Source organism: Eurosta solidaginis, chromosome 1 (genome assembly GCF_040869045.1).
Source record: "Eurosta solidaginis isolate ZX-2024a chromosome 1, ASM4086904v1, whole genome shotgun sequence".
NCBI lineage: Eukaryota > Metazoa > Arthropoda > Insecta > Diptera > Tephritidae > Eurosta > Eurosta solidaginis.
In genome coordinates, this window is record NC_090319.1 from 94600141 (window position 1) to 94624905 (window position 24765).

A 24765-nucleotide genomic window follows, 5' to 3' on the forward strand; every position below is an offset into this window, starting at 1 on the left:
GAGGAGGATGGCCGGGTAATAACTTTGTTTTAGTGTTGTGTTGTGTCTGTGTTCTGCGGCAGTGTTTGGCCCTTTTAGAGGTGTGGGTGCTTTTTTATGTGTTTCTATGAGCTCTAGGTGTTCTATCTTTCGCTCTTCGTTGAGGTGTTCCGCTTCTCTTATGTAATGCAGGGTTACGGGTGCGTTTGCTTTGGTTGCACCGGCTGTGGTAAGGGGCTTTCCATCCATTGAGACGGTAACGTTGCGCTTTGCCAAAAAGTCCATACCCAGGATAACACTCTCGACCAAATTAGGGATAACAGACACCAACGTACTGGCTGTTTGATCATTGTATTTGACCTTGACCGGCGAGTTGCACGTTGCGACGATTGGATAACGGTGGAATCTTTCGTCGTTCCAGATGCCTTCTTACGGCTTCATTGATGTATGTCGCGGTGGCCCCCGTGTCGATCAGGGCGCGGCACATCAATCCTTCGATGGACACCTGTATGTAAAAACGTCCGTCGTTCCCCTTCCCTTTGGCTACAGATGATAATAGTGCGGGTGTTATCGGATTATTTCGGTTCATTCCGTAGCATGCACAATCCCTGGAGAGCGTTCCGTCTCTGCCGCATCTAGAACAAAAAAGTTGTCTTTTGTTGTTGCAATGGGAGCGGCGGTGGCCGCGTTTCTTGCATCGCCAGCAGGTGTTTCTTGCATCGTAACGGTCAGTGAGTGTGGACAGAGAGTTTGTTATTTGATCATTCTGCTCCTCCCGCTCCTCGATTATTACTGTGCTTAAGCTATGTGCTAACAGTCGGCTCTGTTTAGCTTCTTCGCTCCGCAGTAGTTCGTACTCGTCGGTGAGCTCCATAAGCTGCTCTATCGTTTGGAACTCGCCCCGCTTCACAAAAAGTCGATACTCCACCCGTAGTCCGTCGTATATGCGTTCTAGATGATCTTCTTTGCACAAAGTCGGGTGGCGGCGAATCATCGTCTGGAGGGCGAGGATATAGTCATTGGCCTTTTCTCTGCTCGTCTGTTTTCTTTGGCGGATAGCGTCCTCTAGCTGGCTAATGTGTCGCTTCGGCAAAAAGAATTTTCCGGCTTCGGAGCGGAAGTCAGCCCATGTGTGTACTTGTTGCTTTCGCAGGCGGAACCATTGATGGGCTTTGCCAAGCAGTATCTCTGGAAGGGTTGGGAGGAGTTGATCTGGCTTAATCAGATAGGATTCTGCCAGTTCCTCAATCCTTTCCAGGAGCGTGGTGGTGGTGGTTTGCTTATTTTTGTGTCAATTGTTGGTTGTGTGTTCGGTGAACCCGTTCCTACAGTGTTGGTGCTCTCGTTGGTTTTGGCACAGTCGCCTGAGGAGACGGGTCCCTGCTAGGGCGCCATTTATGAGGTGGGTTTGGTCAAAGGCTGAGGTATGCTCAAGTCAATCCAGAGTCGGATGGAGGTCCCACTTCGCCCACCTAAATAAATACACAGTGAATTAGTGTTTTGATTTCGAACACACACACACGCGGCTCTCGGGCTAAAATATCCACAACCTTGAATCCAGGGGAGAGAGAGAGAGAGATGTTCACTAGGTAGTGTCGCTGACAATATAGTGTAATCCAAGGACGACGGCTCTCCACAGAGAGAGGGAGATAGATTGCTAGCTTAGCGGTGGCTGAGATGGTGAAGACGACGGTGGCTCTCGCTAAGGGGTGCTAACGCTGATAGTAATGACGGCGGTAGTTAGGATCACGCCCGAAGAGAGAGTACTGAGTGACGGTTGCTCTCATCAAATAGCTTTGACGAAGGTGGTGGCTAGACTTCGGGATGGGATGTCCGAGGATCGGGATCGTGGTGATGTACCTACGGCGAAGTGTCCCTGGTGTATTCCGGCCAATCATTTTATTCATAGGTAACTACGAACACGTTGGGAATTATGATCGCATTGTCGCGCACAGCGCGCCACGAATGAAAATTCCCAAGCATTGTGCGTTCACCATCGCTGGCTTGCTTTGTGCTTGCGCGATGGTTGTTGGGCCGGTATGTATGTATATATGTATTTCGGTACATACACTACTAGAGGTGGGCAGTAAATGGAAAAGATGATGTTAGGGGTGGGCGCTAAATGAGAAATAGATATTGTGGCGTAGCATTTGCTACGTTGCAGTTGCAAATGGAATAATTAATCACGTACACTTTTTTGTTTGTAGATTTCCATGTTTGGGCCTAAAGAAAATTTGGAATAAAAAATTCTACGGCCTTAAGTTTTCTAAAATCTTATTTGACTACAACGAATTAATGCAAAAAAACTGTATTGCAAATTAACGTAAAATCGATCCTGCGGACCTTTTTTGCTTTCGTGTTGGATTCACTTCAGTAAATATATAATTACAGTCTTTTCCCTGAAATGGTCACTTTGGTAAACGAAAATTTACTAAATGGCCACTACACCAAACTTTGAAGGGCCATAAAGTCAATAGTCCCTTTTACCACCTTAAATGACCAATAGACCTTATAACCAATTAAAATGGTCATACGATTAACTGACCTTATACCCGTTGGCTTTATGTCACTCCACCATTAAATTATTGCATTGTCATTGTTCTTTGATACGTTTGCGAAGCCTCAATTAAACTGGTGGCCATTTGAAGTTGGCATAAGGTCAATTGACTTTATGCCCCTTGATCTTATGTCACCCCACTATTAAATGATTGCATTGTCATGAGTCCCTGATAAGTGTGCAAAGTTTCAATTGACCTTGTGGCCATTCTAAATAAGTTCAATTTACCATACGAACTTATGTCACTCCACCAACAAATTCTTGCATTGTCCCCGGTTCTGGATACGTGTGCAAAGTTTCAAGTATATCAAACTTCTGGAAATAGGTGAAAATTATGCTCAAAGATTCCGTTACATACATATGTACATATATACAACCCAAGCAAATAAAAGCTAAGTAAAAAACTTACGAAACGCGATTATGCTCCTATTTTTAGATTTTCAGCAGCTAGTTTAAACTTTTGAGGTTTTCTTCGAAATCAAAAGTGTCTACAAGTTTCTACTTCTAAACTACCAAACATAAATTTTAGATTTTTGTTAAGTATAAGGACAAGCCGACAGATTTTTCGATTATGCGTTGTAAATGTAGTTTCGCTTTATTTTGAAATTCTATACTTAATATTTAGTTAAGTTTAAAATTAAAACCGAATAAAATTAATCTACTTTGTGTACAAGGTAAAATTGGGTATACAAATGTTTCCTTCTGTGTCCCTCGTAACTTTGTTGCACAGGTCCTTTGCAGCATACAGACAGTTCCCTTTCGGAGGTCAGTCAATATTAATTTTTCTCGAAAGTTGTGTATGCTTAGTTATATTTTTCCCAACGGAATCCGAAAGTTGGGAAATTTTTACGTTTGTCCATTTTTGAGACACACCATCCCAGGACTCCAATATCTACTAATCGATCAAGTTAACAAAGATTCAATGACAAAGAAATTTGTGGTTCATATATGGCGTATACGTAATTTTTTCATTTTTTGAAAATCGAATAATCGTTGCAAATCAACTATACGAATAGTGAAGTTCGATTAATAAAGGTACAATCGATTAATCTAATTGTTCGAATATTTTTAAGAGCCCTAATAAATGGCACGATGATAATTTAACCTCACCTACAAAAGCAAAAGTTAACAGACTTCTTAGTCAACTCAAATATTTCTAAGTGTTGGGTAATCAGTTGCAAGCTAAGCTCCTTCAACATAATCGTAGGTAATAGTTCTCAAGTCTAGTATGCTAAGTATCAGGGTTGTAAAAGAATGCAATCTATGCGAATGAAATGCAGTTGAAGTCGTAGTCAATGACTTCAAATTTTGAATGGCTAGCTAACTTTTGACTAAAGACTAAACAAATAAAGTCTGGAGTCTTTTTTGGAGTGCTGACTTATAAGTAATTTAGATCAAATCTACTGACTTTTTAGCAAATTACAAATAAAAGAAATGTAAAGGGAACCTTTTGTTTTTAGAAGCAAAACTCTTTGAAATTGCCATCTGATAGACGTCCTCGACGTGGCGTATTTAGTATTGAGGCAAACGAAAATGGTCTCTTCACGGCGGGTGAAATATGCAGAGGTGCATTGTATTTGATGTACGCCCATTTAATGGTAAGAGAGCGGTGCAAGATGGCTATGTTCGGGGATTTATCGATCATATAAGCTATACATTTGTCTTCCATAGACGATTGCGATACTTCAACTTACTGGCATGTCTCTTCTTTTGAAAAACATATTGACAATTTTTGTAAAAAAAATTACATATTTGAAGCTTAAGGCCTAAGGGCAGCTTGAATGCACGCCATATGGCCATAGCATCCTCTTAATATCGGGAAAATGGAATCAAACGGAATATATGGTGCCGTGCTTGAGCTTCGAAAGAGATATTGGAGCCACAATTGAGCCGGAAGGTTGGTTCTAAGGTGCAGAAATGGCAGAAAATATTGTACATGTGTATACGGATTGAAGATGTCCGGTCTGCTGTTTACTGCGTCGATCCAGATAAAAAGTAGATCTAACAGGATGCCAAGCTACTGCAGTGTCTTTCAAGCAGAAATTATAGCCGTGAAGAAAGCAGCAGAAATTCTGGAGGAATCGTGCTTAAGCTGCATTTTAGTTAATATATATTGATAGTCAGGCTGCGATTAAGGTTATAATCTCACACAGTCCTTCAGAAAGAAGTGTTGTGGAATGCAAAGAAGCATTGAAAAAACTTCGCTCATGCCGGACCATAAATCTATACTGGGTTTCCGGTCATAAAGGGATAGAAAGTAACGAAAAGGCCGATGAGTTGGCAAAGGAGGGTGCAACACTCACTGAAATGACAATAGGCGTCCCAGTCCGTTTGGGAGAAATTAAAAGAGAACAGAATCTGCATATGATCCATCAAACAGGAAAAGGCGTAGAAAAAAGCGCGGTGTTGCAAAATTTCTAAGCGCATGTGTAAAGCCTACGCTATTAGACTCACAAAGTGGTTAACATCTCTGAAAAGCGAAGACTTAAAGCTCACGATGGGCATATTGACTGGGCACTGCCTTCTGGTATCACATGCTTATAAGTTAGCTCACGTCAGTAACAGCAGATGTAGGAAGTGCGAGCTGCAGGAAGAAACGCTCGAGCATGTTCTGTGTTCGTGTCCTACGCTCGCCAGGTCAAGGCTCCAGTTATTAGGGGCGGCAAAGTTGCCAGATTTCAAGGCATCAATTAAGATAGGTCCTAGAAAGCTTCTAGTATTTGTCAAGAGAACGGAGTTATGATATAACATGTTACCTGATTCGGGTTCTTCCGTTTGGTCGTCAAACTAATTCTGCTAACACTATGGACACATTCAGTATATGTGAGGCGTTTATTGACCGCCCAGTTCAACCTAACCTATAAAAGAAAAGTAAAAAAATCGGCTACCGCTTTCCTCATATTTATTGTCTCGTTTCGTTTCGTTGAAATCGAACTCATCACAATGCTTTTGACCAGCTCGTTGATCTTGGCTACATGTTCGTTTGTAAATGATGGATTTAGTGTTCGAACCCATTTGAGTTCAACTTCAGAACATACCGCTGAGGCAACAATTACATCATTTACTTCTTCTGTACAAAATATACTTATCAAATCTTTTTATCAAAGCTTCATGGAGAAAATTCGTGGCATGGGCTTCTTGCATTTCTCTGTATTTCGTTCTATCTGTTGCCAGCGTAGGTCATAGGTCATATACCTTATGCCTCAATACTGTCTCATGTTAAATGACTTCAAAGAATGCAAATGACTTCAACTGACTTCAATATACTTCTCATTCAATTATTGCGAATTCACAAAATGAAATCTGAATTGTCATTTCAACTTTTAAGTCTCAGCCAAAGAATTCAAAAATTTATTGCATTCATTTTACGAAAAATTAAGTGAATAATTATTTGCGTAAGATTGCATTCTTTTACATCTCTGCTAAGTATGAGGCACTAAAAGTTACTCATACGCCAAAGCGGCCCAATCACTTAATTTAATTTTGTTGAATTTTACCAAATAATTTATTAGGGGGACTCATGATAGCATATAAACTTATAAGGTGTAAAATTATATCCATTTACACACGCGGTTATATGAACGCACCTAGTAATACTCTTGATAAACTTGATTGTTTTTCAGCTGTATTATTTCCACAAAAATGTTTTTGATTGTTATACAAATTAAAAAATACCAAGATTAAGTGAAAAATCAAAACTAAAACGTCTTTACTAAGATATTCTTGTAAATTACTTGCTGATGTTGGAGATTTCTGATGAAAATGCCTGCTGTAATGTCTGCAAGGTTGCATTCCTTTGAGTTTATCGCGTTTACACAATGAAATGTGCGCGTAAATTTATACAAATTGTGTAAATGATTTTTCATACAAAATTTGACAGCTCGTGCGTAAACTAGATAAATTTATACGTTTACACACTTTATAAGGCATATATACGGTTACATGAGTCCCCCTATTATGTTAAACTTGCAAAATATAATTTTAAGATTACAAGGAAGTAAATAAACAGAATTAAGAAGTGTTTCCAAATTTAGAATTCCATATACACACATACATTAGCAAATAAATTGTTTTTCTAACGGCATCCCCATTAAAACCATTCACACTTACCAACAATTCCATTCCATTTTCATTTCAAATTCACGCCATTACAGAGTGTCAAAGAATAAAGTTTAAAAAAAATAAAGCATAAATAAATCAGCGGTGCACATTTTGTCTGCGCACGATTCGTCGCGTCACAACTTGTTTTTTTTTATATAAAATTTTCAATGGTTTTTTTTTTTTGTTCGTTTGTTTGCTTAGGAATGTTTTAGCGACGGCTATGACATCGACGATGGCAGCAACCTCAGCAGCTGAGTTTATTGCCATATCACGTGCCAATGTGTTTAGCTAAATTTGTTGTTGCTGTATTGGTATATGTGAGAGTGTGTGTGTGCTGTTGTTTAGATTTTTTAGTTTATTTTGTTTTATTTTCATTCTAATATTATTTGCAAACTCACCACTTGCTGCTAATTCAATAAAAATGTATTATGCATATCGGCGCCACCACTTTCAATATTGGTTTAGTATACAAATATACATGTGAACATACTTACACACATACATATAAAGAAGTACGTATGAAGCATTGCAGCCGTGAGTTGGATGGTCGATTAGATTATTAGAATATAAAAAAAAATATAAAAGTAAAATTACGAGGGTGCGCAGTTGTATCCATGCAACTGCAAATAAAATGTGTAGATTTAACAGACAGGCATGTTTTTATCTCATACACACATACATATGTACATACATAAATGCATATAAAATCACGCGCTTTTTATAGACAAAGTGTATTAGTTTCTATACAATCGCATCAATTTATAAATAAAATAAAATAAAGCAGCCACCAACAAAGCTGCCACCTGTTCACATACGCGCATACAATCACATGACATGACACAAATACACACTCACATACATACACTCATTCATTCATTCTAAATTCACTCTAAATTCAAAGCGTCGGCATTTGAATATTTCTCAACCAATTTTTTTTGCGCATTTTCATCGATGCGCGCTTTTTCTTTGTGTGCGTGTGTGTATTTGATTTTGTTGTTTTTTTGTTTGTTTTTGATTTTTTACAAAATCCACGCAAATATTCGCGACAGTTTGTATGCGCTTCAATTTTGATATTATACTTTTCTGTATGCTTTTTATTTTAGTTTTAGTTCTTTACTCTCCAATTGACTTAGTTTTGTTTAGACATTTTTTTTTTTCGTATATTTAACAGATTTAGATTTTTTCAATATTTTGTTTACAGTTTTTTAATGTCTGGCGTAACACTGACCTTGTTATTGAATGGTAGTAGAAAAAATGTTTGAAGAATTTATGTTAGTATCAGAGAAGCGTTTTTATAGGCTAGATATATGGATGTTCCGTCTATGTGTGTGTCGTATATAGCAGACGCATACAAAGTTGAATAGAAATAAAATAAATTTCACTTTGGCTGAGGTCACTCATAAAATCCATTATCTTTAATATATACAATTCTACAGGGGCATTGCTAACTTTCAGCTTTTCCTAAAGTTTTTGAACAGAGTGTTACCAGCCAACTTCAATATCAGTACAGTTCCCTTTTATCTCCATGCCAACACGGTTTCATAGGTCAAAGGTCAACCACTACCAACTTTCTCGTATTTACGAATATAGTTATTGAAGGACAGGAAGGAAGCTGAGAAGCAAACTGATGTCACTTACACTGATTTCAGTAAAGCATTCGATACTGTCAACCATGAGCTACTAATTCATAAACCCGATTTATTGGGCTTTCCGTTTTGCCTTTTAATTTGGCTGACTAATATGGCTGACTTTCTAACAGGTCCCAAATAGTCTTGTTCAAATGTAATCTCTCGGAATCGGTCGGAGTTTCCTCCGGTGTACCTCAAGGAAGTCACCTAGGCCCTTTGCCCTTTACCCTATTTATAAATGACTTGCCACAGATAATATTGCATTCCCATACTATAATAAATGCGGGTGATATAAAACTTTGCCGCACTTATTTTCCTGCCGATATGGGTTCCTTAAACCTTCCTCAGGCCGATTAAGACTTATTCCAATGTTGGTGCTCAACAAATTTACTAGTTCTAAATTGCTCTAAATGTAAGCATATGAGTTTTGAATCCTTATACACTAGATGGCACACCTTTGGAGCGTATGTCTATTGCAAATAATTTAGGTGCCCTTTTTGATCCGAAAATGAGTTTTAACCTGCATATTCATCTATTGCCAACAAAGCGTTGGGTGTTTGATGATCCGTACCTCACTAAGACTCTCTACACATCGCTGGTCCATCCAATACTTGAGTATTGCTCATGCTTTTGGTGTCCCGTCTCTCAAATCATATAAACGTATTGAGTCTGTTCCTGATACTTGCTTTACGTGGTCTTAATTGGGACAAAATTTACCCACTCTAGAAAATCGCAGAATATTACTTAGGGTATTGTTTATCCATAAGCTCATTATTGGAGAAATTGACTCCGCTGACCTTCTAAGCCGATTGAATTTTGCTATCCCTCCTAGAGTATCCAGACACTATGTACCTTTTTATTTACCCCTTTGTCGTCGAAACTTTGCTAAAAATAATCCTCTGCTTATCTGGTGTTCGCACTATAATGATTTGTATAGCTGTATTAGTCTTGAAAGTACTTTTGCCACTTACGTAATGCAATACTCGCTTATCTAACCTGAGAGGTAGCATCTAATTTATTTATTTTTTTTACACGCCGGCATTATTTGTCCCGTGAAAAACTCAGACACTATATGTATAAGGATGGGTTGGATACATTGACTCTTCAACCTGGCACATTAAAAAGAACCCAGACAGTACTGATTTGATTGGAATCTGGAGCATTCCAACATCGTTAAAAATATGCTTTCTCACGAGATACTAACCGAAATCGCATGCATTCCGGCAGTGTAATTTTATGGGTCAGGCATCTAGGTGATTGGTCTCCGGTGTATTCCAACAACGCAAGTCATGTTACTTCTTATGCGTTATGATGGCATACAACACTATACTACCCGAGTTTTGCCGCATTCCGACGACATACTGATTGGAATCTTGTTTGCATTCCCACAGGAAGCCGATCGGAACCCTGCGCGTTCCGAACGTTTGCTGAGCGTATTGTGTATTGTTATATATATTATTTGTTCTATTATAACATTTTAATTTTAGCTCTGTATACATACATATGTATATTTTTATCATATGGTCGACCATTTTACGTCTGTTGTCAACTTTAAGTAAATAAATAAATAATTGCCTGTTTTTCCAATCGATGGGGAAAACACTCTTTTTTTGAAGTTCAAACTGAAAATATCGGGTTGTACCTAAAGACGGATTTTGACTTCGGTATCAGTAATCAGTAGGCGGAAATAAAATATATTGCTTGTGTCGAACGATACTAACGATCCAAAATTGGCGTTTGATCTATGCTTTTCTTCCAAACAAGAACTGTCTGCATTTGTGTGCGTGCGTTTGCACAACGAAATATGAAAAATAAAAGAAATAGAATTTTTATTTCTAAACTTCGGACGATTGTTATTGAAGTCAAAACTTCTCTTTAATAGCTCTCCCACATTTTTGGGCGTGTTTTAACAGCCGACCCCAATTCCTATGTATTCGTATTCTAATTTTTTTTAAGTGTAAAATACCGTATAAATTTCAATGGGAAATATATTTCATTTCACTAACAAACGTACCCTAAAATCTATCGTAAATCTATCGATGGCAAATTTAAAGCTATCGCAAACTTACGATAAGAAGGACTATCGATAGTTTATCAACGGTAATTTAATTTTTACCTTTTTCACTTTGTGTAGCATCTTTCGCTTTCCTTTTTTTCCATTTCTACTCTTGCATTCTATATCTTTCTCTTTCTTTTTGCTTCCCTTTTGTACTCCTTCTCTTCTCCTTTTGTGTTATCCTTCTTCTGTCTCTTGCTTTCCTTGGTGCTTTCCTCTTTTGTATTTCCGTTTCGCTTCTTCCTTTCCTATACCCTTTTCCCTCCTCCTTCTCCTTTGCTTTCCCCTTACTCCCACCTTACTTATTTTTCTCCCACTCTTTCATAACTGTCCTTTTCATTCCCGTTTTCCTTGATTTTCATCTTGTTACCTGTTTTTCGCTATCTTTTTTATTCTCTTCTGCATTGCTCTTAATTTTCGTCTTCTTGATTCCTTTTTTGTCTCTCATCTTCCCTCACTTACCTTTCCGCTTTCTATTATATTACGCTATTGCGATTTTGTGTGTCTCCGTTACGCCTTATGCTTACGACTGCGACAAAAAATATTAATATAAAATTTTAAAATAATCGCCACTATGCAAACACGCTGCCAGTACACGCGTTAATTTTCATGCTCATGCGATTTGGTGTTTACATGCTTACGGTTAATATCTTTCGCTTACACGCTTCCACTTAAATGTTTATGCTTGCACGTTTACGCTTATACGCTTATGACAATTATGCTGTTGCACTGATTCCACTGAATACTAATATATAAGATTACAACTATAATCATGTCAATGATATTTTATGTTAAAACGCCAATACGCATTTAGGCCAATACGCTTGTATGTTGAAACGATTTCGCCTAAATACGACTTTACACATACACGATACGATCTCATACGTTTTTACCATTGTACTCCTACGTTTATACGCTGATGCGTCACTATGCTTTCGCGCTCACATGCTTGAACGCATGTACTCTTATGCCTATTCGTTGAAAGGTAAGTACGATAATTCGTTGCTACGCTTCAACTCTCATACTCTTCTGCTTACGCCTTACCTTTTTACGCTTAGAACATGAATATAGCTAACTCGTTGATACGCTTTCACGCCAAGTCGCTTTTGCTTAAGTAACCATAAAAGATTTTTTTCTAACACGCTTTTACGATTTTACGCTAATTCTGATGCGTTACTACGCTTTCACGAATCTTACGCTTGCGTCTTTAAAATTAAATTCGTCTGATTATACGTTAGCACGTTTACGCCTATACGCTTATATGACATGCGGTCGCTAGGCTTGCAAGTTGATAGACTTTCACTCAAACACACTTTTGCGTCAGTACGCTTTACGATACCATTTTTCGCTCATACGTATTTACGATTGTGAGCTTATACTTATACGCTGACACGCTTTTATGCTAGTGAGCTCTCCACCGATATCTAAGGTATTGGCTTCTCTAGCGCAATAGCTCAATGAATTTCCATGAGAATAGCTTTGAGACATTTTCTGGTATTCCAATCCAAGTTTACGCTTTCATGTAAGTGTGCGGATGTGTAAGCCAGCTTCAATATAAAACCGATTTTTTTTTTAAACAAACTTATGACTTATATGTAAACTTAACGCTCCGCAATGATATGAAATAAAATTAAAAATTCAAAAGCCATGAAACTCAAAATATGTATGTAGTGTGAAATAAGACCAAAAAGTTCATGCCATTCATAATTTGTGACCCGGCCTATGAAAAGGTGGCTTATGACTTAAAAAAGAAATTGCCAGAAACAGCTGTTAAAGATAAACAATGCATTTGTTCAGTTTCTTAGTAGTTTTATTTATTTTTTTTTTGAGTCATAAGCCACCTTTTCACAGGCCGGGTCACATTTAAGAAAAAGCAACAAAAAACGTGGCATAAAATATTTAACACAATCAAAAAAATACTAAATCAACGAACATAAAACCTAAACTCATCCACAATGGAAGGCCGTCTAATCGAGTACCGTCCCATTGGCGGTGGACTCGACTATCACCACAATTCGCCATTAATTGGTGAAATACCACCAGCTGGTGGCGATTACACGCATGCCGTCCATCGCTCCATCGATCAATTGCGCAATAGTTTGAATGAGCGCGTCGCACTTGGGCCGCTTAGCGTTTTCTCAAATTCGTCCGCCGATCTACGTTCATCGGTATTATCGTATAGTCAACAGCAGCAGCAGCAGCAGCAGCAACAACAACAGCAAGCTACACAATCACAACATGCTCAGCCACATAGTGGTCATCAGCAGCAACAACAACAACAGCAAATGACTGCACAATACGGACACTTGGCAGCTGCTAACACCAACATCAATGCCAGCGGCAATGATTTACTTGCGCAACAACAAAAAGTTAGCACCACTACAGGTCTGACACAATCAGCGTCGGTTACAGGTGTTAGTGGCAACAACAACAACAACAGCGGTGGTGTTAGTGGACTAGGTAAATTAGCTGTCGATACAAATGCCATTGTCAGTTCAACGGTACCGAATAGTACAACAAGTGGCACTGGTGGTGGTGGTGCAAGTAGCACAGTATCGAGTGGTCCTGGTGGTGTTGGCGGCGGTGGTCGAGGGCGGAAAGCTCGCATTTGTCCAAATCCTGATCAACACATCATTGTGACTAGTAATAGCGTGGATCATCATCATGCTGCTGCTGGACGTCATCATCATATTGGCACAGTGAGCGATGGCGGCGGCGGAAGTGTTGGTTCTACAACAAGCTCACCTCGACATATGGATATAAAGGATACAAAGGTAGTGGGTGTTGATTTAACTGTTGTACTTTTGCAAAACTTTATATATATATATATGTATATAACTGTATTTAATTACTCCAGTATTAATAAGTGGACATAAAAATATTTAAGAAACTTCGTTTGCAAATTTACTATTTATTATTCCCAACTCAATGTGGGCATCTAATATATCTGGATATTACACGGAGATCTAAAGGTCATCAAACCGTGATTAAACTTATGGCTCCTTCTGAGAGCTCATGCTGAATAGAGAGGAGCAGAACTCTCACCGAAAGGAGCTAGAACCCCTCGTCAATAGAGCAAATGCCCATTGAGATTCATCTTCGTTCTTGAAGATAAAAACATACACTCCATGAAACCTAATGCCATAATCAATTTTATGGGTGCGCGTTCGGTTTGGACGAGGTACTGTAAACAGAAAAGCGCACAATAGACACGCAGCTCGCAGTGCATTACCTCAAATAATTCTATTCCTTTCTGTCTGTAAGACGACCGTGAAATTCAGGTCTAGGTTATTGATTAAGTCTTGCAAGTAGCCATTTTTTGTTGAGAAAGGTTTTAATAATGGTAGCGTGGCTAAATCTACTATCATTCCAGACTATTACTGCATTCAAACTAAGTCCACTACATCTGTCCAGGAGTTTACCATAATCGTATACCTGTCTTCATTAAAACGAAATTATGTGGTGGAATCAACTCTGCAAACTAGTTTACCCTCACTAGCGCTACGGCACATGTTGTTTCACTGGGTGAGGGGTTGTATCTGACTTCAGTCCACTAGAGCGGAAAGAATACTCCTAAAAGCATCGTCTAGTGACTAACATTGAGTCAGTTTGTTATTAAGTTTCTGTGAGCCTTACTGGCGTCTTGAACGTGAGGAACAACTGACTATGACAGGCTTCGTAAGGGTTATAACTGTTATTACAAAAATCTCTTTTTTAATAGTTATTTTTAAGTTTTCTTTTTGGCTCAGAAGATAACAGTTATTTTTCGAGTTTTTTCTACGATCTACAAATAACAGTAATGTCTAAAAATTCTTCTATTTCTCTTTAGAAAATTACAATTACTTTTATATTTTTTTTTATTTCGAAAAGAACAGTAATTTTTTCCAGTCTATCATTATCAAAGCTATTGTCTAAAAATTCGAAAACCAACTATTATTTTCCGAGCAAATAATTCGAAACTTTTCTCTCTATGAGAATCCCAGTCGGTTCTCTGGTCGTAAATTCACACCATCAAAATACGAAACAAGAACTCATAGTACAATAACACTGTTGAATTCTCTCTCTCACTACTGTGATTGGTCTAGAACAGTGATCGACATCCGATCAACCAATAGATTTCGAAAATATGTGGGGCACACATACAGATAAAAGAACAAAAGGAGATCAGTAGCAAACAGACCACTGTCGTTCGTTTGTGCGAATCGATTCATTATAAGGTCTAATTATACTTGCAGTTCATTGCATAACAAATAAACAATAAACAATTGTTTCAAATCTTTGATTCAACAGACTTCAATGCACAGCGTAGCCTAATCAAGTACCCGCAAATCCCATTGAGCAGATATTTTTTGTGAGTGCTGTGCCTAGATATTCTCGTACATAAGAGAACACACGAATTACAACCATGCCCGCCTGGTGGTTTGTTTGTTGTTGATCTATTTCGCTCCAAAGTAAATACGAAACACTGTCAATATCAGAGCTTTGTAACCTCGATACCTGATATAGAGTTCTTAAATGAATTTGATAATGTTACGTAAATACGAAGATTATAAAGATGTGATCACTGTCAGCAGCATTCAGTTCCAATCAACTGCTATAAAATGCTTATCCCACCAGCGCACTAATTTTTTCTCACTCTTTTTTTTATACTTTCAGATTTTTAGTTCCAAAGCCGATCTACAATTGCACACGCAGATTCATATGCGCGAGGCTAAACCTTACAAGTGTACACAATGTTCCAAGGCATTCGCTAACTCTTCCTACCTGTCGCAGCACACACGCATCCATTTGGGTATAAAACCGTACCGCTGTGAGATCTGTCAACGTAAATTTACACAACTCTCCCATCTGCAACAACACATCCGCACCCATACCGGCGATAAGCCATACAAATGTCGACATCCTGGCTGTCAGAAAGCCTTTTCGCAGCTTTCCAATCTACAGTCGCATTCGCGTTGCCACCAAACAGACAAACCATTCAAATGTAACTCCTGCTATAAATGCTTTTCCGATGAGCCGTCGCTGCTCGATCACATTCCTAAGCATAAAGAATCCAAACATTTGAAAACGCACATTTGTCAGTATTGCGGCAAGTCCTATACACAAGAGACATATCTCACCAAGCATATGCAGAAACACGCCGAACGCACCGATAAGCGACCGCCGATAGTAACAGCTAATGCAAATGCGAACGGTGCGGGGTCTACAATTAATGGCAATGCAAATGTCTTAGGCAACAATAATTCATCGGGAAGTAATGTTAATGGTGGTAATTTAACGGGTAGTGGCGTTGGTGTTGGTGGTGCGGGAACTGGGCCAAGTTTGGCGAATGCGAATCCACATAGTCGTCAGGGATTAGGTTTACCGCCGGTATCAATAGCACCTACCGAACATTCGTATTGGCCTAAGGTGAGTCCAGATTCAGCGGCAAATATGACGGATGTGATGCATCAGCAACAACAACAACAGCAACAACACCAGCAGCATCATCACCATCAACAGCAACAGCAGCACCATGGTGGCCCACAGCATCATCATCATCAGCAGCAACAACAACAGCAACAATCAACACAACAACAGCAACAGCATCTAGATTTTCCCTCAGTGAATGCAGTTGGAGGTGGCAGTAGTGGTGGTGGCGCCGGTTCTTCATCTGTTGGACCCCCAAATGGTCATGGCGATCTGCAAACGCATCACCGCATGAACGACAACGGCCGAGAGGATATCGGTGAGTTTGTTTTCTTTTTTAAGTGCTTTATATAAGTTAGCGGTAGGTCTGTCTCTTTGTAGCGTTTATATCTGGGTGAAATCCTTTGAAACAAGCTTTCAGCTAGCCTGCAAAATAGCCTGTTTAACCCCAAGCTTCATAAAGTCCTCTTAACTGTACATGGGAAATATCACGGCTTGGAAAAATCCTTGTCATGGTGCAACAACTGTGTCAATAGGTGGAAAAGTTACCGATCAAAATAGAATGTAATGTTTCTTTCACCTTTCAAATTCTGATATCTTAGAGTAAACTGATAAATTCAAAATTTCTTGGTTACTACTAGTTTGGCATCAGCCTCGTTTAAGACAATAGCGCATTATTAGATAGTCTCAACGGTGAATCGGTTACCGCCTCTCTCTTACGAGCCGGTGCTGTTGATATTTCTATTGTGTCTATGTGGATGACATTCACAGCTTTTTATTTTATTACATGCTACGTTGTCGTGTGATGTTTATGCTAGCAGATGAGCTAACTAAAAACAAACCGCCACGGATTGACAACCGACTCTTATTGAGTTACTATTTGTGTGAATGACGATATACGTAATGATTATCAGCTGAGGTCATTATAGTAATATGATATGATAAAATATAAAAGTAACATCAATTAGGTATCCACCCTGTCTGAGAATCAATAAAACAAAATGAACCAATATGATGTTTGATGTTGATTTCGTTATGTCAATGACTTGTTCAGAGAAATCGCAGAACTCATGATTAAAGGATTATGCTAGGCTCGTTTCGATGACTGCCGATACGAAGATATTTTTAAAGTAATCGGGCGGCATCGTTTCTAGTAACAAAACAAATGAAAGCGATTGATCACATAATTTTGGTAGTTACTGATGGCATGATGTGATGATCAGATGATATAAATATTTCGCGATAATATATTTTTCGATTGATCATATCATTTGGGTAGTTACTGATGGCATGATGTTCGGGAGTGGTGATCAGACGATGTCAATCGAATCACACATACTGCCTTTAATCAGGTGATATTTAAGACCAGGGGCGAAATCGTAACATCCGTGATCGTATAACTCGTCACGTAAAAATAGGATTTTCGGATTATGACATACGTGAACGTACTACTTCGATCGTAATTTTGGATCGTAACATAGGTGGCGAGTGACTGAGCATACACGTTCCGTTCCACTTTCATCCGAAAACAAACTGGCGATCGTATACACAGAAATTTCACTGAAAATGCAAGAAAATTGTTAAAATAGATGAGTAAGTAAAATATAATAACAAATATCCAACTGTCGAAATCAAACAAGCTTAGTCCAAGCCAAAAGAAAATATTGGCGGAATTCATGGCGATACATTCGCTTTGGTATCGGCTTGCTTCAAATTTAACTTCTCCAGAAAGTAACTAAAAGCTTCTTAAGTTAAGCACTCTCTTAACCGTTCAAAATCTATTGTGAGCTAAAAATACGATCCAACCTTATGTGGATAGTGGAATTTATTGTGAATTGAAAATAAATTGCGTTCCGTTTGCTATCGTATGTTATAATCCTATTTTGTTTATACGTTTGACGTATCACGTAATGTTCTTTCGTATAGTTGCCGATCCGTGATCGTATGTTACGATTCGGGCCCAGTTTAAGCAATTTCATACCATCCCTGACAATTGAACTTACATTTTTTTTGTTTGCTGGGTAGGAGCTGCTTCGGCCGATGGATTAATAAAGAAAAACAAAAGTTTTACTTTTTCCCTCTATGCATTTCGGCGCTTTCGCGTCATCATCAGGAAGGTCTACATTTATTTAAAAAAACAGAAATATGAAAGCACGAAATGAAATATAAGAATACAGCACAATCAATACACATAAAAATTAACATTTGGAACTTTACTCACATTAATTTTATTAATTTTTTAAATTACAAAACTATCACATTAACATTAAACATATTGTTTTAATATTATTATTTATTTACATGTTTGATCACAGCTGTGTAAGCGCTGTTTGTGTTGCCCACGTCTTCTTTAAAATTCATTACGTTTGTGAGTTGCTGTTGAATTCGGAGACTTTCCAGTGTCATCCGTCTTTTTTCTCTTCTCTCAACATCCAAAATCCTAGCGTTCGCAAAATCAGCTGTGTGTTCGTTTTCGATCAGGTGTTGAGAAAGCGCTGTTGTTGTTTTGTTGTTTTGTTGTTTTTCACGTCCATTTGATGTTCGTATAGTCTCGATACTAATGCCCTTTTTGTTGTGCCTATGTAACACTTATTACAGTTATTGTTGTTGTTGCCTTTGCATTTGATTTCGTAGACTACGTTGCTTTGTTGTTCCTTTTCTATCCTGTCTTTTGTTTTTGTAAAGATTCTCCTTAGTGTATTGTGCGGTTTATAGGCAAAATATATGTCGTCATTATACTCAGTTGAGCAGAGCTCACAGAGTATATTAACTTTGATTGGATAACGGTTGGTTGTACAGGTATAAAGGAATCGAGATAGATATAGACTTCCATATATCAAAATCATCAGGATCGAAAAAAAATTTGACTGAGCCATGTCCGTCCGTCCGTCCGTCCGTCCGTCTGTCCGTTAACACGATAACTTGAGTAAATTTTGAGGTATCTTTATGAAATTTGGTATGTAGATTCCTGGGCACGCATCTCAGATCGCTATTTAAAATGAACGATATCGGACTATAACCACGCCCACTTTTTCGATATCGAAAATTTCGAAAAACCGATAAAATGCGATAATTCATTGCCAAAGGCGGATAAAGCGATGAAACTTGGTAGATGGGTTGACGTTATGACGTAGAATAGAAAATTAGTAAGATTTTGGACAATGGGCGCGGCACCGCCCACTTTTACAAGAAGGTAATTTAAAAGTTTTGCAAGCTGTAATTTGGCAGTCGTTGAAGATATCATGATGAAGTTTGGCAGGAACGTTACTACTATTACTATGTATATACTAAATAAAAATTAGCAAAATCGGATGAAGAACACGCCCACTTTTTAAAAAAAAAATTTTTAAAAGTCAAATTTTAACAAAAAATTTAATATCTTTACTGTATATAAGTAAATTAAGTGAAAATTCAACTCCAGTAATAATATGATGCAACAAAATACAAAAATAAAAGAAAATTTCAAAATGGGCGTGGCTCCGCCCATTTTCATTTAGTTTGTCTAGAATACTTTTAATGCCATAAGTCGAACAAAAATTTCCCAATCCTTCTTAAATTTGGTAGGAGCATAGACTCTATGACGATAGCCAAAAATTACGAAAAATGAAAAAAATGCCATAATTCTATACCAAATACGAAAAAAGGGATGAAACATGGTAATTGGATTGGTTTATTGACGCAAAATATAACTTTAGAAAAAACTTTGTAAAATGAGTGTGACACCTACCATATTAAGTAGAAGAAAATGAAAAAGTTCTACAAGGCGAAATCAACAGCCCTTGGAATCTTGGCAGGAATACTGTCCGTGGTATTGCATATATAAATAAATTAGCAGTACCCGACAGATGATTTTCTGGATCACCCTGTTCCACATTTTGGTCGATATCGCGAAAACGCCTTCACATATATGTACATCTAAGGACCACTCGCTTTTAAAACCCTCATTGGTACCTTTAATTTGATATTCATATCGTACAAACACATTCTAGAGTCACCCCTGGCCCACCCTAATGGCGATATCTCGAAAAGGCGTCCACCTATAGACCTAATGCCCACTCCCTCTTAAAATGCTCAATAACACCTTTCGTTTGATACCCATATCGTACAAACATTCTAGAGTCACCCTTGGTCCACCTTTATGGCGATATCTAGAAAAGGCGTCCACCTATAGAACTAAGGATTACTCCCTTTTAAAATACTCATTACCACCTTTCATTTGACACCCATATCGTACAAACGCATTCTAGAGTCACCCCTGGCCCACCCTAATGGCGATATCTCGAAAAGGCGTCCACCTATAGACCTAATGCCCACTCCCTCTTAAAATGCTCAGTAACACCTTTCGTTTGATACCCATATCGTACAAACATTCTAGAGTCACCCCTGGCCCACCCTAAAGGCGATATCTCGAAAAGGCGTCCCCCTATAGACCTAATGCCCACTCCCTCTTAAAATGCTCAGTAACACCTTTCGTTTGATACCCATATCGTACAAACATTCTAGAGTCACCCTTGGTCCACCTTTATGGCGATATCTAGAAAAGGCGTCCACCTATAGAACTAAGGATTACTCCCTTTTAAAATACTCATTACCACCTTTCATTTGATACCCATATCGTACAAACACATTCTAGAGTCACCCCTGGCCCACCCTAATGGCGATATCTCGAAAAGGCGTCCACCTATAGACCTAATGCCCACTCCCTCTTAAAATGCTCAGTAACACCTTTCGTTTGATACCCATATCGTACAAACATTCTAGAGTCACCCCTGGCCCACCCTAATGGCGATATCTCGAAAAGGCGTCCACCTATAGACCCAATGTCCACTCCCTCTTAAAATGCTCAGTAACACCTTTCATTTGATACCCATATCGTACAAACATTCTAAAATCACCCTTGGTCCACCTTTATGGCGACATCTCGAAAAGGCGTCCAACTATAGAACTAACGATTACTCCCTTTTAAAATACTCATTACCACCTGTCATTTGATACCCATATCGTACAAACACATTCTAGAGTCACCCCTGACCCACCCTAATGGCGATATTTCTGAAAGGCGTCGACCTATAGACCTAATGCCCACTCCCTCTTAAAATGCTCAGTAACACCTTTAATTTGATTCCCATATCGTACAAACACATTCTAGAGTCACCCCTGGTCCACCTTTATGGCGATATCTCGAAACGGCGTCCACCTATGGAACTAAGGATCACTCCCTTTTAAAATACTCATTAACGCCTTTCATTTGATCCCCATATCATACAAACATATTCTAGAGTCACCCCTGATCCACCTTTATGGCGATTTCTCGAAAAGGCGTTCACCTATAGAACTAAAGCCCATTCCCTTTTAAAATATTCATTACCACCTTTCATTTGATACCCATATCGTACAAACACATTCTAGAGTCACCCCTGGCCGACCTTAATGGCGATATCTCGAAAAGGCGTCCAAAGATATACCTAAGGCCCACTCCCTCTTAAAATGCTCAGTAACACCTTTCATTTGATACCCATATCGTACAAACAAATTCTAGAGTCAGCCCTGGTCCACCTTTATGGCGATATCCCTAAATGGCGTCCATACATAGAACTATGGCCTACTCTCTCTTAAAATACTCTTTAATACCTTCCATTTGATACACATGTCATACAACCACATTCCAGGGTTACCCTAGGTTCATTTTCCTACATGGTGATTTTCCCTATTTTGTTTCTATAGCTCCTAAATGAGTATGTAATGTTCGGTTACACCCGAACTTAGCCTTCCTTACTTGTTTTTCATTATTTTTCTTAGCGCTTGATTGCCGGTTATGCCAGGCACATATGTAATGCCGATGTATTTTTTGTTGTTGGTATTTGCTTCGGTTAGCTCATTTGCAATATTAGGTTGGCTAATTTTTTTCGTAGTATTATTTAGTAAATGTTCTATTAACTTATTGGGGTAGTTATTTTTAAATAGAAAACTTCTTATTTTCTTCTTATATTCTTCAGTGAATTCATTATCGCTTAGGAGGTGTATTTTTCTTATTAGGCTGGTTGCCGTATTTATTTTTTTTGTTCCATGGGTGATTTGAATGGAAATTGAATTGAATTGAATTGAATGGTCTTTGCATACCAGTTAAGAATCAAGTTCTTATTTTTTCGATGTATTTCCACGTCTAGGAAGGCAATTCTGTTGTTTTGTTCTATTTCCTTTGTAAATTGTATTTTGGTATGATGTGCGTTAAAAATTGTCAATATGTCTTCCACGTCTTTGGTTTTTACAATAGCGAATATGTCATCTACATATTTGGCTATGTATTTGACATATATGTCTTTACTTTTTAATTCAGCGAGGCTGTCGTCCAAAATTTTATCAAGTACGATATCTGCAATGGTTGGAGATAGTGGGTTGCCCATTGGCATTCCGTAAATTTGTTAATATAGAGTTTCATTGTATGTGAAATAATTATTATCACGCAAGCAGAAATCAAATATCGTCCGGAATTGTTTCTTATCTATTGTCGTGTATTTCTCCAACTTATCCCATTTTTGCATTATAATACGTATTGCGAAATGTATTGGTATATTTGTAAATAGGGATATTACGTCGAATGAGATCAAAATTTCATCTTCTTCTATTGTGAGATGTTTAATACTTTCTTTGAGTTCCATAGAGTTTTTTATGTTGAGGTCTTCGGACATAATATTTTTTAAGATACTTCCAATGAACTTTGATAGCTTATAGCATGGCACATTCGTAGAGCAGCAAATCGGTCTAAGTGGTGTATGCGGTTTGTGTATTTTCGGAAGTCCGTACAGTCTTGGTGCGTTAGCAGCCGAGGAAGTCAATTGGTATTTTTTGTTTTGTATCAAGTCTGTTCTGTTTGTAGAGGTCATTTATAATGGAGTTGTTCTTCCTCAGTAATTTTTGTGTGGGATCGTTCCTAATAGTTTTGTACGTGTTCCTGTCATTTAGCAGCTCTTTCATTTTTTGTTCATATTCATCTTTGTACATTAAAACCGTCTTATTTCCTTTGTCGGTATTGGTTATTACAATTTCGTCTCTATATTTTTTTTTATAAAATTGAAAAGTTTAAAAGTTATCGTATAAATCTAATTTGACTGCGAATATGAAATATTCGTTTTTGCAATATCATGTTGTCTTTTATATCGTATCGTTGAAGACAGAAAATGTTTTTTTAAAAAGGCATTTCAAAACGATTTAACATTAAGCATTATAACAAATTTTACTGTTTAAAACATAATACATTATGTTTTTTAGCTCACAACAAAAAAAATTGAAAAACTTTTTTTACTACTGTCAATAACATCGTTCGTATTTGCCGAAAAAATAGTTTCAATGTTTAAAACATTTGTTTTTATGGCAATTTAAAAATTTTGTTTGCTAAGTTGAGCTTTAACTCAAGCTATGTAAAAATGTCAAATGGCTATCAGGGCACGGAGAGGTAGCACAAGCAAACAGCATATCCACTTCTTGATATGTCGATGCTCAAAATATTTCATATTTATTTCATATTTCTTTATTTCAGTCTATGGCATTTAAAGCCCTTACAGACTAGATAACAATGTTAAATTAAAATTAGATAATTATTTAATAGTATAGTACATAAGTTGAGTATAGACACAATAAAACTTACATGCTATGAAGAGATTGACCAGCACATTTATCTGTTTGAAAAGATATCAGTAAGTATTGTTTTAAAAGTAAACTTAGAAAGAGCAAAATCAATAGCTGAAGAATCAGAGATGCGATTAAAGTCGGGCATAGCTCTAAGCAAAGGTGCGTTTGAGGCATAGAGGGTTCGGACACAATCCGTATAGGAAGTAGGTATATTACGAAGAGGCCTTATAGGGATATGGAATCGGAGACTCCTGAGGAGACAAGGTGCATCAACTACACCATTAATGATGTCATAAGCAAACGTGAGCGATAGGACAGTTCTTCTGCATTCCAGTGACTCTAATTTGATAAGTGAGCACCTGGATGTATAAGATGGAATCGGTTCAGAAAAGTTCATCGAGCGCAGCGCGAACCGAACAAACGCTTTCTGCACACGTTCAAGCCTAACAATATGGCATTCATGATACGGCCTCCAAATAAAACAGGCGTATTCCAGCTTCGAAGGAACTAGTGCAGTGAACAATATGTTGAGGGTGTAGGGATCCGTGAAGTCCGTGCAGGAACGCCTAATAAAAGCCAGAAGTGAATACGCCTTAGCAATAGTAGAGTTTATATGAGTCGTGAAAGAAAATTTCGAATCGAAGACAACACCCAAGTCCTTTATCTCGTTAAGAGTTGAGAGGTGGGTACCATCGAGAGAGTAGGAAGTGGGAATGAGACCACAAGAAAAGCTTACAAGAAAGCATTTGCTAACATTTAGTGGCAAGTTATTGGCACAAGACCAAACAGCAACGTTATCTAAATCAGATTGCATTTTAATCACGTCGTCTGAGTTTGCGATGGTATTAAAAACCTTTAGGTCATCAGCGTATAATAGAAAATTAGAGTGCTGGAAGCAGGTGGAAATATCGTTTATAAAAATTACAAAAAGTAATGGGCCAAGTATGCTACCTTGAGGCACCCCGGAGGTGGCTGTGAATGTGTTTGAAGAGTTATTGTCTATAACCACAACACAGCTACGCTGGTGGAGGTATGATTTAATCCATGATAAAAACATCGAGTGGAAGCCCACGCGAGTCAATTTAGAAATCAGGCAGAATTGTCTGAGCAATAAATAGTTGAATGACAGCGGCTGCCAAGGCTCGGTTATATCTAGGTTATATCTGTGATTTTGGATCACATCTTACCGATGCATACACTCACAAAAAAGCTGGTATCAGGGCGATGCTAAATAACCATCAATATGCAATTTTCGAGTATCAATTATTCTTCATCAACCGTGTTATGCAATTGATATATTCGAAATTGGCAATTTGATATTTTCGAACTTTATGGTTTGATACTAACAAGTATCAATTTGATATTTTGTATGTGTTATCAACTTGATATTCTCTCCTATTATTTCT

At 38.0% G+C, this 24765-nt stretch overlaps 2 protein-coding genes across 4 annotated transcripts in view; both read left to right on the forward strand.

Annotated features, from left to right (window-relative positions):
- Positions 1 to 24765, forward strand: part of LOC137236496 (zinc finger protein rotund-like) — a 371834-nt gene that overhangs the window by 332091 nt on the left and 14978 nt on the right. For all 3 annotated transcript variants that reach the window (XM_067759172.1, XM_067759171.1, XM_067759173.1), the window contains one exon: positions 14978 to 16049. In XM_067759172.1, the coding sequence (XP_067615273.1) occupies positions 14978 to 16049 (1072 nt within the window). The remainder of the gene's footprint in view (positions 1 to 14977; positions 16050 to 24765) is intronic.
- LOC137238598 (neurogenic protein mastermind-like) lies at positions 12277 to 13197 on the forward strand. The gene has a single exon (XM_067763769.1). The coding sequence runs from the start codon at positions 12277 to 12279 to the stop codon at positions 13195 to 13197; it is 921 nt and encodes a 306-aa protein (XP_067619870.1).